The sequence below is a fragment of the Toxorhynchites rutilus genome, chromosome 2 (assembly GCF_029784135.1).
Source record: "Toxorhynchites rutilus septentrionalis strain SRP chromosome 2, ASM2978413v1, whole genome shotgun sequence".
Classification (NCBI taxonomy): domain Eukaryota; kingdom Metazoa; phylum Arthropoda; class Insecta; order Diptera; family Culicidae; genus Toxorhynchites; species Toxorhynchites rutilus.
Genome location: NC_073745.1, coordinates 23168763 through 23184483, shown reverse-complemented (window position 1 = coordinate 23184483; position 15721 = coordinate 23168763). Strand labels below are relative to the sequence as shown.

General features: G+C 38.0%; 1 protein-coding gene across 5 annotated transcripts in view; it reads left to right on the top strand.

The window, feature by feature from the left end:
* LOC129764224 (protein amalgam-like) overlaps nucleotides 1–15721 on the top strand; it is a 238800-nt gene that overhangs the window by 86854 nt on the left and 136225 nt on the right. For 3 of the 5 annotated variants that reach the window (XM_055763092.1, XM_055763087.1, XM_055763089.1), the window contains exons 2-3: nucleotides 158–459; nucleotides 11339–11988. In XM_055763092.1, coding sequence (XP_055619067.1) covers nucleotides 11916–11988 — 73 coding nt within the window. In that variant the 5' untranslated portion in view covers nucleotides 158–459; nucleotides 11339–11915. Of the gene's footprint in view, nucleotides 1–157; nucleotides 664–11338; nucleotides 11989–15721 lie in introns of all 5 variants that reach the window. The other 2 variants (XM_055763088.1, XM_055763091.1) reach the window with 2 other exon arrangements.

Here is a 15721-nt window from a genome sequence, read left to right as displayed (position 1 = left end):
CGCCTCATCGCTTGCGACCGGCTGCTCTATTGCTCTGTCTCGGCCAAGTTTTCCATCAATTTCCACCGTCCCAAAAATATATCGTTATTTTTTCCCATTAATGCTTTTTGCACCAGTCATTTATTTTTTTCTTCGTTCTCTTTCTCTTCCATTTTAGGTTAATGCATTTAAACTGCTGATAAAGATGGCGAAAATTGTGCCAAATTATTTTCCATCCGGCCAAGTGACACTGGCGCTGTTCTTCCCGGTTCTGGTCTGAGCCGTTGCGAGAGACCACGACGACGTTCCGCCTGGCACTGGAGGAAAATTCAATGAAGCTGTAATCACATCGTAACGGAGAAATTAAAGCTCTTACTGACATTGGCGAACCGGTGAGCAGCGGAGGAAAAGGAAAAGCTGGCGGAAAAAAATTACGATAACACAGTTTGGCTCGAAAGCTGTTTTCGGCACACCGTTGATGTAAGGATACCAGAAGAGAAAAGAAGAACGGGGAAGGGGGAGAAACATACAGATTAATTTTACGGATGGCAAAAGACTCTGGCTGGGAAGAGGAAAAAAAGTTTTCCCCGCTCACTGAATCCGTGCTGTTGCTGCCGGACCTGCCGGAATTGATGAAGTCTCTCCACCGGCGGAGAAAAACGGCAGAAAATTGCCACGAAAATTGTAACTCTATAAAGAAACCTAATTTATTGGCCTAGGCCACCGGGAGCGGAGCTTTGGTGGAACCAGAAGTAATTCGGAACAATTGTGCGTCCCATTTTTTAACTTTTTTTTCTCGGTGTTGCTGTTTCGACTGTTCGAAAAGTGAAGCGGGAAGCATTGGAATTTGAGTGCTGCATTTTATGAGTTGTTTTCATGATTTTGTTTTTTTTTGTTGCTGTTGTGCTTTGTTTTTTCACCAAACATATGGCCTCCACTTTTTGGCGATAGGAGTGCGGTCGAAAAAGGAGTGCCCATTTCTGAGGGAAAAAGCACGGACACATACTCTATAGTGCCTGCAAATGATAGCGGTGGGAAGAAACAACAAATGCACAAAAAAGCTGCTGCAGCAGTTTTGCGAAAATAAATAGCCAAAGTAAATAACAATAATTGAATGCAACTGCAAAAATAAATTACAATAAATTTTTACCCTTGTGGCTATTTTTTTCGGCAGTTGCACAGAGGGTTACTTAGTTCAAAAACTGGTTAAAAAGGAAAACATCAAATTGCTCATCACATTGTACGTTTCGGTCCATCAGGGATGCTAGATGTGATGACATGTATTCGCCCTGTAGATACTTGTGAATTCTTAATTTTGTAAAGATATTCTAGGTACCTGAATGTTTACATGTTTTCGTTAGAATACTAAACATTGACCGACATTCTCGAAATTGAAGAATAACCGATATGTTTTCTTTCCCTCAGTGTCATTTATTGCATATGCATATTTTTCATTTTTGTTTATGTTCATTAGGGTGGCAGCGAATTCTGGGTGCCTCAAAGGCTCAAAGTTATGATTTTTTGATTCTCGAAAATCTTCCAAGGGGGGAGTAAAGGAAATTTGGAAATAGAATATTTTTTTTCGATGCCAAATGACTTAAAAATGCATAAAACGTCGAGATTTGGTGTTATCTCGAAAAAAATGTTTTGGCTGAAAATCGAGTTTTTGGGACTTAGCCTGAGTGGCCAAAAAATAAAAACTTTGAGCGCTTTGAGGCACCTCTAAATCATGTCCGATTGAGCTGAAACTTTGCACAGGTCATTTGTTGGGGCCAATAAACAAATTGTACATGGTCGGTTTTTGAAGTTCGATGATGAATTTTGTTCCACACATCCATTGCCACCCTAATGTTCATACATCCAACATTTAGATTGTTTTTCAGATGGGAAAACAACCGAGTGGCAACAATTTTTTTTGACAAATTAATTTTTCCGAGATAACAGTAAATCTCGACGTTTTGGCATCAGAAAAAAAAATTGAGAACCCCGATTTTCGGTCCCAGAGTGTCGTTTTTTCACCTTTTTTTCGAGATGACAGTAGATCTCGACGTTTCGTGTAGTTTTAAGAAATTTGGCATGAAAAAAAACGAAAACGTCATTTTCATGTACCAGCTGACTGTCGAATTGTAATTGATTTTTACCATGTTTAAACCATGGAACGGACAACGTACGGACTAATTTAAACCATGGAACGGACAATGTATACATCTTTTACTCTCGATGCAACTTATTCTATTTAATCAATGCATCCTTCATCGAAAAGAACGCTTTTACTGAGCGGGCGAGCAATGGACAAAGCAACAACATTCCCAAATAAACTCTCAACCAGTGTTGCCACACGTACAGATTTATCTGGAAAGGTACAGATTTTCGTCATAAAGTACAGATTGGTACAGATTTTTCCGCATGTGAAATTTCTTACATTTGAACAAAGTAACATTAAGGTACATGACGACATTTACGCCGCAGTATCCCTTAGTGCTGCTGATCATAAAAGCATTTTCAATGCAATAATTGATCAATTCCATTCGGAAGGAATTCCGTCCGTCTGATGGGATTCGCGTCGGACGGTGCGACCGTGATCCTGGGGGTTTCACATTCCGTATAGCGCTTGATAAAAATCGATTGCCCAGATCTGGTAGTCGTCAAATATACATGCCATTTACTGGCTTCGTGTGCTAGTTATGCTTGTGATAAAATCCCTGACTACCTTGAGCTTTTATTGAGGGACCTTTATATCCTGTAGCCCAAAAAAAAATAACGAATTCGAGGTAATACGGGAAATTTTGGAACTCAAGATGCTTAAAATCATGCACCATTCGGCCACCCGTTGGCTTTCTCTACAACGAATATTTGCGATGGAACATATTTTTGGAAAGGAAAGCATAGATGAGAAAGATTTTTAACCCCTCTGGTACAGAAAAATGTGACAACACTGCTCTCAACGTCAACACATCAAGCTGATCGGAGCCTGAACGAATGTTGTATCTTCCACCCTTCTCTTATATATGCATCGCGCTTCGAAGCAACGTGATTCCCTATATGGGAAGATTGTTGCTATGCCCATTTTCACGCTACTCAGAGAATCATGTTGCGTCGAAGCACGATGCATATTTAAGAGAAGAGCGGGAGATACAACATTCAGTTTTACAATAGGAATATGAAACAAACGAATAATGTGTATGATAAAAATCATGTACAGAACTTGACATTGCAACTTAAAGATGAAGAACCCAGTGTTGATCACATGAAACGAAGTACTAGTTATAATGTGAACAAAATTAAGAAATGAAAAGAATTTAAGTAAAAAAAAATACAACATCCAGTCACACCCCGATCAGCTTGATGTGTTTACGTCGAGAGTTTATTTGGGAATGTTGTTGCTATGTCCATTTTCGCGCCGCTCAAACTCTCAACACTCATCATGCTGGTCAAGGTTTGACTAAATGTTGTATCTTCCGCTCTTCTCTTATATTTGTATCACGCTTCGATGCAAGATAACTCTCAGAGCGGCGCGTGAATGGGCATAGTAATAATATTCCCAGAAGCCATGCTATGTAAGCTTACTCTCGAATTGAACGAAATGGAGTAATGATGCATTGTAAAGCATATACGAGTAGAATCGACCTCTTTCATCGTTACATTGTTCGCTTGTTTCACTATTTCCACTATATAAGTCGCGGACAAAAACATACGTGGAGAGCTTTTCTCTTAAATCGGAATCAAAATACATCCATTAATTGAAGAGATATTAACGTTCAAAATCTTTCTCCTTTTCCACCCGAAACTTTGGAATAGGCCCCTATATTGAAAGGTTTGAGGTAGTCCCACTTCAAAAGCAGAATGAAAAGATTTTTAAACCAACACAGATTTCGTTTTGGCAACCCTGCTTCTGACTTCTGTAATGCGCGATTTCAATCGACTCGAGAATGACTGAAGTCAAGCTTCAAGTTACTTATTGTTCATAGCCCAAATAATTCCTTGGCATGAGAAATCAAATGGTCTTTGATGATGTGTTGTAAGTAGAACTTGTAGAACTTGTAGAACTAAGTAGAACTATTGATTTTCGTGTCATTTTCGATGAATGGCAGTGGTACTGTTGTTTGGTGGATGTCCATCACAGCTGAAGCTTTCTGAAATCGTTCCGCTCCTTTTCTATCACCTAAAATATCACGAAGACATACTTTCAAAGTCACAATTATTCATTAAAAAAAAAATAAGGATGCTTGTTTACATATGACTACGAAATTGCCATCCGCGAGAACAAACATTATAGAAATGTAAATATAAATTCTTTAGTACAACTATTTATTTATTTACTTTCACCTTCAATTTTCTACAAAACAACACAAATCTTATCGCTGAAAAAATACCTTTCTACATTCGGCTTGAAATGCGCTGCACTATGACACCAATTTTGACCCGTTAACAATGCACTAATCCACGAAAATTTATCGATAGATCTCAAAAAAGAAGTCATCAATAAGTCTGAACACACATTTAAATTCACACGATCTCTCTCCCGTCGAAAAATTATAAACATCAATTCGCTTCGGATATTTCTTCAGAATACATCGAAATTTTACGAATAACTCTTTAGTGGAAAGTTTCTGGTGGCCCTGAAAAGGACCGGACCTCATACCTCAAAAATTATATTGTGAGCAGCGGGCATCTTCAGCAGTCCGCAGATTTGGTGTCGGGAATATTTTTGCGAGATAAACCGTGAATCTATTGTTCTTTTAAAAGTTTCAAAATGAAGGTATTTTTAAATTATTTTATATCTAGAGTTATGGCTCATGTTCAGGCGTACCAATGCACTACCTCGAGACAGTATTCCGAAGGCATATCTTCTCTATATCGGTTATCTTCGTATATATTATGACGTACAGATAAAAGAAGTGCTAATGGCAGTGGTGTGGAGTGTATGGTCCAAATGAAAGTGTTACGAGTGGAAGCAGTGTTTGTGGAAGTAGGCATCTCTATAATACAGCCGTCTCGCTCAGTCGGTATGAAATCGAATCGACTGTCTCTGTTTGTACGTAACTAGTACTCACAGCCATAGGATATATACACCTCCCGAAGCTTATTGTCGAAAAAGCACGAGTGCATACATTACGTAATGCATGCGTTACTGCCTGCACGTGACAGCTTCCTCGCGACAGCCTTCATTCGACATAGGGTGCTAGATAGGTCAGCAGGGTAGTGAAATCACTCGATGCGTTTGCTGGTGGTCCACGCTCTTTTGAAAATTAATCGTTGTCACAGTTGACAAGTTGTCACAGCGATAGAACAAACAAAATATCACGAAAACAAACGGTCCCTCCGGCTCAATGTACTATTGGGATGCATGCTCATGTTCATTTAACGCGCATTTTTTTAAAGAACGCGCTAGACTTTGTAGGATACTTTGTTGCCCACTTTGGTTACCGCTGCAGTCCGAACATTTCTTTTTTGACTCAGTTTCTTTTTGAAAACAGTTGTTTCAGTCTTCTTGAAATGTTCGGTGATCCTTTACATAAATGATATGTTATTTTGTTTCTGAAAAACATTGTAGACTATTTTTTCTAAACAATCAGACTGTCAAGATTCAGCAACATATTTCGTTCCCTAATTGAAAGACATGGGTTAAAAGATCAATATATCACCCTCAGTGTAAAAACAATACAATGCTCGATTGTCATTTGACATAATTTGCCTGCTTTGACCAGCAAAATACTGCTTTGTACTGTCGATGGATAGATTTAACAGTGGTACCATATTTAGTGTGAATAAAAAAGAGTCACAGGAGGATTGTGTCCGAGACACGATCGCATAATTAACGTAGGGTTCCGTTGAGCTAACGTTAAATGCTTTGGTAATAATTTGGTGGCTCTGAAAAGGGCCGTTTTGTTTGGTTGTTTGGTATTGTTTGTACACTCCACCAGTGCTTACAACCGAGTGATGATGACAGAAAGATGGTAATTAGTCGTTGGATGGTGCGTATCACGATAGAAGATGCCAAAGATATGAGAAGCCGCCTTCTGTGGCCTCGGACAAGATGGCTCCTGTGTTCTGTATGGATGGAATGGTGCGTCAGAAAAAAAACTCTCCAATGTAATATAAGATAATTATCATTATAGAACACAATTATCATTTTTTAAATCAGAAAAACATGTTATTTTATTATAGAGAAAACACATTTGAAATGGAAAAGGAAATTTTCATTTATGATTTTGACATAGGACTATGTCTTTGATTTCTATATAGGGGGGTCACTCTACGAAAAATGTAACGATTTATTAAGAGTTTTCAAACGCATATTACTCAACATGGTTATTGCGACATATGCTGTGTTATATATCATTAGACAGGAAATTAATCCAGATTTTTTTTTTGCTTGAAACATTAACAGTGCATATAGTAAAAAAAGTTAACAATTTGACGATATAATTGGATATGCTTTATTTCGATTGCTCTATCCACTCACTTCCTTCCCGACGCAACGAGCAATCTTTTTACCTAAATTTGGGCGTTAGCTCATAATGTGGTTTGATGCGTAAAATGAATTATTCTCGATAATAAGCATTAATTTTATATTCTACTAGCTGACCCGGCAAATTCCGTCCCGCCCAAAATTTATTTTTCGTTATCACATTCACGTTTTTTTTACTAAGCGCACGTTCATAGGTCCAATCGCAGAACTGTTCATTGATTGATTTTCAAATCTACCCTTGAAAATTACCTTTTACCGTTTGTATGGCAGCTCCCCTTTGAGAGGGGGGGGGGAGTGTCTAACCACCGCCAAAACACTTGTTGCACCCTAAAACCCCTATATGCCTAATTTGGTTTTATTTGCTTGATTAATTCTCGAGTAATGCAGAAATTTGTGTTTCATTTTCATGGCAGTGTCCTCTTAGAGAGGGGGGTAGGGTGTCTAACTATCATAGAAACATTTATTGCACCTTAAAACCTCCACATGCCTAATTTAGTTTTATTTGCTTGATGATTTCTCGAGTAATGCAGAAATTTGAGTTTCATTTGGATGGCAGCCCCCCCTTAGAGAGGGGGGTGGAGAGTCTAACCACCATAGAAACATTTATTGCACCCTAAAACCTCCATGTGCCTAATTTAGTTTTATTTGCGAGTAATGCAGAACTTTGTGTTTCATTTGTATGACAGCTGGCTGATTTAGAAGATCGAAAGGGTATACCCACGTAAATCAAATTATGATAGCTTGAGTAGTTGCGATCTTACAGGGTTATAAAGTTATTATAATATTCCGGACAAAGTGGTAACGAAGGAGACAAAGCTATTTTTATTTATATTAGGCTGTCAAAAAAGTCCTGCGGTATTTTTTTTGAATTTTCATTTGTTCATAAAATTAGTTACAATCATTTGTTTTAAGTCAAATATGCGCCGTTTTGTTCGATGACTTGTTCCCAACGAGATGCCAATTTCATAATACCCCTGTTATAGAAGTTCGCTTCCTAATTGGCAAAAAAAACTCGGATAGCCAATTTTCACAGGCCTCTTTTGTGGCTAACTTTTGACTACCTAGCTCGTTCGCCATGGACAAAAACAGGTGGTAGTCACTTGGTACAAGGTCCGGACTATACGGCGGATGCAAAAGAACCTCCCATCCGAGCTCCCGGAGCTTCTGGCGCGTCACCAAAGAAGTGTGTGGCCTGGCGTTGTCCTGATGGAAGACACTGCGGCCTCTGTTTATCAAAGATGGCCTCTTCTTCATGAGTGCTACCTTCAAGCGGCCCAGTTGTTGGCAGAATTGAGCGTTTGGCCATAGGGAAGCAGCTCATAATAGATTATTCCTTGACAATCCCACCAAACACACAGCAGAACCTTCCTGGCCGTTAATGAGGGCTTGGCCACCGTCTGAGCCGCTTCAGCGGGCTTCGACCACGACCGTTTGCGCTTCACGTTGTCGTAAGTGACCCACTTTTCATCGCCAGTCACCATCCGCTTCAGCAACGGGTCGATTTTGTTGCGATTCAGTAGCGATTCACATGCGTCGATACGGTCAAAGATGTTTTTTTGCGTCAACGTGTGTGGCACCCATACATCGAGCTTCTTTGTGAATCCAAGCTTTTTCAAATGGTCAATAACGGTTTGATGACTTATCCCCAGCTCTTGGCCGATGCTACGGCTGCTACTATGCCGGTCTTTCTCGGATAATTCAGCGATTTTGTCGCAATTTTCGACGACAGGCCTTCCGGAGCTTGAGATGCATTTTTGCCTTTGTCATAGTAGTACTGTAAAATATGTCGGATTTTCTTTTTATTTTGCTCCATATTTGCAACACTATAACTCACGAACGACTTAACCAAACAAAACACTGTCAAGGACTATATTATAGCGCGCAAAAATACCTTTCCAACAAGATATAGTATGACTCGATACAATGAATACAACTAGAACTACGCGCTTACAACGACACCTCGCGGATATACCGCAGGACTTTTTTGACAGGCTAATAATATATTTTTGTAGTCATAGATTGATTTGACTCAGGCTTATATTTATGTAGGTCTTAACTATTTAGACTTGTGTTTAAAAATGATACGTGATGACTCTTCGTCTTATTCTGCATGATTGAATAAACAGAAGAAAAGGGTAGTAATGGCTTTAATGGTATTTTGTGTACATTTTTGAACAGAATGCGGTACCAAATTCTACCACGTTATGTCATCTAACACGTTTATAGGATACAAGTACATACAGGAAACGGTTTTTCCAGGGCATCCATTTGATGTAGCAAAAGAGAAAAAAATACAGATTTTGAACAATGAAAAACTCAATTTAAATGCAATTACTACACATAATCACAGTCAAGGTCCAGTCCGTGCCCCTAGGCTCAGACCCATCAACTTTTTACTTTATGAGTGTTTAATCAACCATTTTCCTTTTTTTCCATTTTCGCTTCAAATCCAACGGAACACTATGCTATATGCCACTATGCTAAAATTTAAATAAATCGTTTCATATTTCAAATCGTCAACAGCTACCATGTATAATTTAACGTTTACACTTGGGCTAAATGTTTCACAATGCATGATCGGTCATTGATATGAAATTTCAAGAAGCAACCAACATTGAAGTTCCAAATTAAATTTTGCTCGCTAGAATTAGTCACTCACCTTGATTGTTATTCAAAAAATGCCCCCGACTTGCCTATATTTGCAATGCCAATTTCCATGGCTTTGACATCTCTGTTAGAGAACACAATTCGGTGGGAACTAAAGCTCCCATTACTTTCATGTATTTGCAATGACTTTGATTTCAAAATTTGTAGTTTCATAAAATATATAATTTCATTCATTTTCACTGTAATGAATTGTTATGGAGAGCTCAAAATGGTTGATGCAAAACTCTCGTAAATCTATCAGAAACTGAGCAATAATTGTGAGTACAAGAGGAAGCTTGTATCTTCAATTTCGACCAATCAGAACGAGGTATTTCCGTTTGGATGTTTTTCGATTGTTTGATAGTTAGTAGTGAATAATATAATATTAGGCTGTCAAAAACGTCCTGCGGTATTTTTTAAAAAAAGTCCTGCAGTAATTTTCAAGACTGTTTTAAGTGAAATATGCGCCGTTTTGTTCGATGACTTGTTCCCAACGAGATGCCAACTTCATAATACCCCTGTTATAGAAGCTCGCTTCCTTATTGGTAAAAAACTCGGATAGCCAATTTTCACAGGCCCCTTTGTGGCTAACTTCTGACTACCTAGCTCGTTCGCCATGGACAAAAACAGGTGACTACCCTTGGTGCAAGGTCCGGACTATACGGCGGATGCAAAAGAACCTCCCATCCGAGCTCCCGGAGCTTCTGGCGCGTCACCAAAGAAGTGTGTGGCCTGGCGTTGTCCTGATGGAAGACAATGCGGCCTCTGTTTATCAAAGATGGCCTCTTCTTCATGAGTTCTACCTTCAAGCGGTCCAGTTGTTGGCAGTCACCATCCGCTTCAGCAACGGGTCGATTTTGTTGCTTCTTCAAATGGTTAATAACGGTTTGATGACTTATCCCCAGCTCTTGGCCGATGCTACGGCTGCTACTATGCCGGTCTTTCTCGGCTAATTCAGCGATTTTGTCGCAATTTTCGACGACAGGCTTTCCGAAGCGTGGCGCATCTTCGACGACCTCTACACCAGAACGAAAACGTTGAAACCATCGTTGTGCGATGGAAACGGAAACTGTATCGGATCCATAAACTGCACAAATTTTATTGGCAGCTTGAGATGCATTTTTGCCTTTGTCATAGTAATACTGTAAAATATGTCGGATTTTCTCTTTATTTTGCTCCATATTTGCGACACAATAACTCACGAACGACTAAAACAAACAAAACACTGTCAAGGACTATATTATAGCGCGCAAAAATACCTTTCCAACAAGATATAGTATGACTCGGTACAATAAATACAACTAGAACTACGCGCTTACAACGACACCTCGCGGAAATGCCGCAGGACTTTTTTGACAGCCTAATATATTATCTTATTCATTGTGATGAATAATTATAGAGTGCACAGATTGATGCACCCGTGGCCGAGTGGTTAGCGTCTCACATTATCATGCCGGGTGTTCGGGTTCGATTCCCGTTCTGGCCGGGGGATTTTTCGTCAAAGAAATTTCCTTCGACTTGCACTGTGGTCATGCGTATTCAAGAGCTTGCCCCTCGGAATACATTCATTCAATACCCCCAATTTGTTCCCGAAAAACGTAATCCTACGTCAAAAGTAGGCGAAGTTATAATGTGGTCAATTCGGATTTACTGAATTTTTGTAATTACTTTTAGCGTATTGAAAAAAAGGTAAATTTTGAACCAAATCATATCCTCATACAACGTTCTTCTAATTTAAATGTTGTTTGAAAGCTATATATGGATCAAACTTGTTCTGAATTAGCTTATAATTTTCAACAGTTTTTCCATATACATCATTATGGTAGAACTATATGTTTAGAAGTTACGTTTAAAAACATTATCGCTACGTATTGTATTCACCCACATGTCTCCAAATGTTTTTCAACGAAACTTACTATTTTTACCATAATGATGTATTTGGAAAAGTTGTTCAAATTATAAGGAAATTTATAAAATTTCATGAACATGATATAGGGATCAAACTTGACCCCGGCGAAGCAAAGCGCTCTACCAGACACCAGCAAGCCCAACATTTTACACATTCCATGTGATGAAAACTGCTCCTAAGCACGGTATCTAACTTTTTAGTTTTGTTTGAGGGGCGCAGAAATAACAAATATTAAAAACATCCACAAAAGCTCCGTTTGCCCGATTTGGTCGGAAGTGAAACTTCACGCATAGTGCCTCGTTTGTAACATATGCCTTCTGTCCCATATTCAGGTCCAGTGGAAAACAAAAAGACAACAGTGAGAGAGTGTGTGTGTGTGTAGGTATGTGCCGAATGAATAAATGAAACAATAAAGTAAAAGTTTAGTTTACAAAGCAAAATTCCATGCGCGAAGGGGAAGAATAACACAAACAGCAGAAATTATAATAATTGCAATAATAATAGTGGAGCAGTTGGCTCGTGAGTGTTTGGATTGAGCAAGAAGAGGAAGTGATCTGTAGAGTGGTTCCAGTAGAGTGCAACAGTAAACAGTGCCGCGGCACTGGGGAATCGTCCCGTGACTTTGGCTCACGGCCAACAGTGAGAAAAACCATCGGTGTGCATACACACACAGCATACTCCCTGGGTGGCAGGAGCGTGGGATTGTACAGAATACCGTAACAATAACCACAATAGTCTACAAAACATACAAGAGGGTAAATCCCTCCCAGCGAGATCAGATACAGCCGGTGAATATCCTCGTCGAGTGGCGGACGGAAGGTGAGAAGCGAACGTGTGGCAAATTCGCCAGCAGGCTCCCGAAAGGCACCCCGAGTGTGTGTGTGTCAGGAAACGAAGGCAGCACACTAAATGTGGAATATAATGGCCGGAAATGTGTGTCATATCTTACTATTTTTCCTCTTCGCCCAGGAAACGGCTTACGGTAAGGATACTTTTCTGTCTTGACATTTTATTGTTCGCTAGATTTTCGTGCGGTGTCAGTGTTAAGAAATGTGAGATTTATTTTTACTGTACATTTTGCGCTCCCGTTGTAACAATGGCGACCGATGGTGACCGGCAATCGTAAGCCGGCTTTCGGAACGAAATGTAATGTTCTCCCGTGGATTCCCTCCGGAGTACTTTTGTGTAGCGAAAATCCACAAATTGGCAGCGAACATCATCATCATCACCGCCATCGATGTGGATTGTTTACAGACCATTCTTTCACGCTTCTTATCTTTTATAAATTTCTACCAAATCACCCACAGCGAGAATATATCGCTCAATAGCTCTGCAATAAAATAGATGGCGTCATAAATAAGGCTCGCACCAAATTCCGATCCACAATTTCTTCATTATTATGCCATCCTGGCCGCCAGCTTGTTCGTACGGGCGACCACTTTGTGGTATCTCCGCTGGTCCGCAACCTACGGAATCAATTTAATCTCGTCCCCTCCGATAGTGAATCACTTCCGCAAACAGGGAATCATCTGGTTCCGCGCGATGACAGCGATATAGCATCCCTCACTTTTTCGCATTTCTTCCGATGCAGAAACCGCACTTATTTTGGGATCGCTCTTTATTCCCTGGGCAACCATTCCCCACCACAGAGTGTAATTACGGTAGCATAAAGTGAGCGATTGGATGTGATCTGTCGCAAACCGAAGGACGGATCAACGGAAGAATATTAAATTCCAACCGCAATTATGTTTGAAAATAGAAGAAAAGAAAGGAAAAAAAGGAATGTTTTATGGCGCCCCGAGCATGAAAGAGCCGAGATGTAACCGAGATGAAGTGTGGCAAAATGAAGGATGACTAACTGACATTCCATAATGGTGGAGTTGGCTTCGTTACGGACAATGTTGCAGATTAAAAGTGAAGTTGCTGGGACAAGATTAAAGTATTGAAAGTTTTCTCTTCGCTTAAACGCAAGGTGAATTTAGATTGCGTCCAGGATGACGCACAAATAACTTCAATGTTCTCGTTAATGAACTTTTTGTTGCAAAAAGTGTGCTTATTGGAGATATATGCGATTCAGTCTCCTTTAACCACCCATTTCATACAGCTTGTACCGTTCTGAATCATATTTCGGACACTTTGTTCTAATATCTTGAAATGCTTGATGCACTGATGATATAACTATAAAATTAATATTACAATTGCTTCTTTAGAGTAATCCCTTGGTTTCACCATCACTTCATTTGAGAATTACATTTAAATTATTACGCAGTAGGAAAAAATCCATCCAAAATCCCAAATCCACTCATTATCGTTTGTGTTTGACGTTTGCTTAGGCGAGCACGTAGAATTTACCCCTTCATCAATATTTAAATTTCTCTCGTGTTTCATCAGTTCTCATCATCGTTATCAGGTTACTGTTATTGCTTGGTAAGTGTTTCGCAATTGACTATAAGATATAACCAAGTGTAATGTAATTTTTGTTCAAAAAATTACAAAATAAAGTGTTCGAAATTTGAATTCAATCTGTCCGAAATTTGATTTTTTTATAAATGGTGTCCGAAGTTTGACTCTTATTCGCTTGATTCGAAAAGCATTTTATTCGATGATTTTTTTATGGTTTCAATTAAATAGGTAGAGGAACTGGTACAAATTCGGTACCCCGTGGGTAATTTGGTACCCACCCGGATCTCCGGCGGTAATGAGCGCACTCTGGTGGTGAATAAAAAAAAGTGTTCTAGTAATGTAGTAACAAACGTCAGATGCCAAAAATCCAAAAAATCTGTGTTTTTAAAAAAAAATCAAGTTTAGTTGTTTTTGAAATCGCGAAAATTTTTCATGTGCGTCTTGTGAAAAATCATTTAAATCGAATAGTGAGCCGATTCTAAATATTAATGCTGATTTGGATCAAGAAATTGATGTTCTTCAACGAATTCGAGTAAGTGTATCGAGATTTTAATCACAAATTTCATAGATTTCATTCTAAAGTGAAAATTCGGTATGCGGGTAATTTGGCACCCCAATGAAATTTGTTCACTTTTTCTTGAAAAAATTCGTTTTTTGTTCCTCTTTGTTTTGTAAAATTGCATGCTTTTTCGTTAAAGTGAAGTTAATTTACGTAAGATAGTGTACTTCACTTCTATTTTGTATGAAAATGTCAAAAAATACGTTTTTCAGTGATTTCAGGACGATTCTTTTAATTTAAAAAAAAAATGGGGTGCCAAATTTATATACTGCATGTCGGGTACTCGAATTTGAGTTGTTTCACTTCTATGCTCAAAGGTCTGAGCCAAATCAAGATTTTTGAAATCGGTTTGCGCGGAAATGTCCGCAATAGATTCCTTCATAAGCTGACGTAGTATGAAGAAATTCCGAGCATTGGCCCAGAGCTAAGTCCAAATAAACAAAATGGGGTCCGAATTTGTACCAGTTCCTCTACCAAAGTAGAAAGCCTCAAAGCATATCGAACTAATGTTTTTAAAATATCAACCAAATAATACCTGTGCATAAATTTGAGATCTGTTTTCTGCATCATATGCCTTTAGCGTCCGAAATATGATTCAGAACGGTATAATGGTATTCATTAACTTTGTACAATTCCAAATGAAATCGAACTAAGAATGACGATTTTAAAAACTTGTATTTTTTATTCGAACGAAAGTTTGTATTCCATTTGGGTTGTAGGAAATATGAGGTTTTCACAGCATTTGGAAATTTTTTGACTCAAGTGTAACTTTTGAAAAGGGCGTATCGATTTTGGGATAATTTATATCCCAAAAACTATGAGTCGTATCGAAATAGTGTCTTAGAAAGAGTTATAGAGTATTGATGTTAAAACGTGAACAAAATATACACTGAGAAAACAAATTTGTATTCTTTTTTTTATTTACAAAAAAAAACTTTAATTTGCAATATCTAAAATACATACTTTTTTAATTTTTTTTATTTTTTCATATAAAATAGATTTAAAAAAACATCGATTTTTTATGTATTTTCCAAACTTCGAATTTTTGTATGTTTACGATCATTTTCGGCCACAAATTACGAATCCTGATGTGATCTAAAATAAAAAAGCTCTTTATCAATCTCCTTCTAAATGCAGCCATTTTCGAGATATTTAAAAATGTATTTCTAGTTTATTGTCTTTTTTATAGCAAATAGGCTTTTTTTTTATATGTTTGTCGTATTATACCGTATCGTATTATATTATGTTCATGAAATTTTATGAATTTGCTTATAATTTTCAACAACTTTTCCAAATACCACATTATGGTAAAACTATATGTTTAGAAGTTACGTTGAAAAACATTATCGCTACGTATTGTATTAACCCACATGTCTTCTAATGTTTTTCAACGTAACTCCTAAACATATACATTTTACTATAATGATGCATTTGGAAAAGTTGTTGAAAATTTAAGGAAATTCATGAAATTTCATGAACATGATAAACCTGAAGATGAACATTAGAAATAGTTTTTAAATATCTCTAAAATAGCTGCATTCAGATGGAGAAGCTGTTTTGTTTTAAATCACATAAGGATTCATAATCTGTGCTTAAAAATTGTTGTTAACATTAAAAAATTCCATGTTTCGAAAATTCATAAAAAATCGATGTTCCACAAAGTTCGTCGAAAATAGTTTTACCATCTTGGGCTCATTTTTTTAATTTTCTATATGACTTCTATTTTATATGGAAAATTAAAAAATACATACAT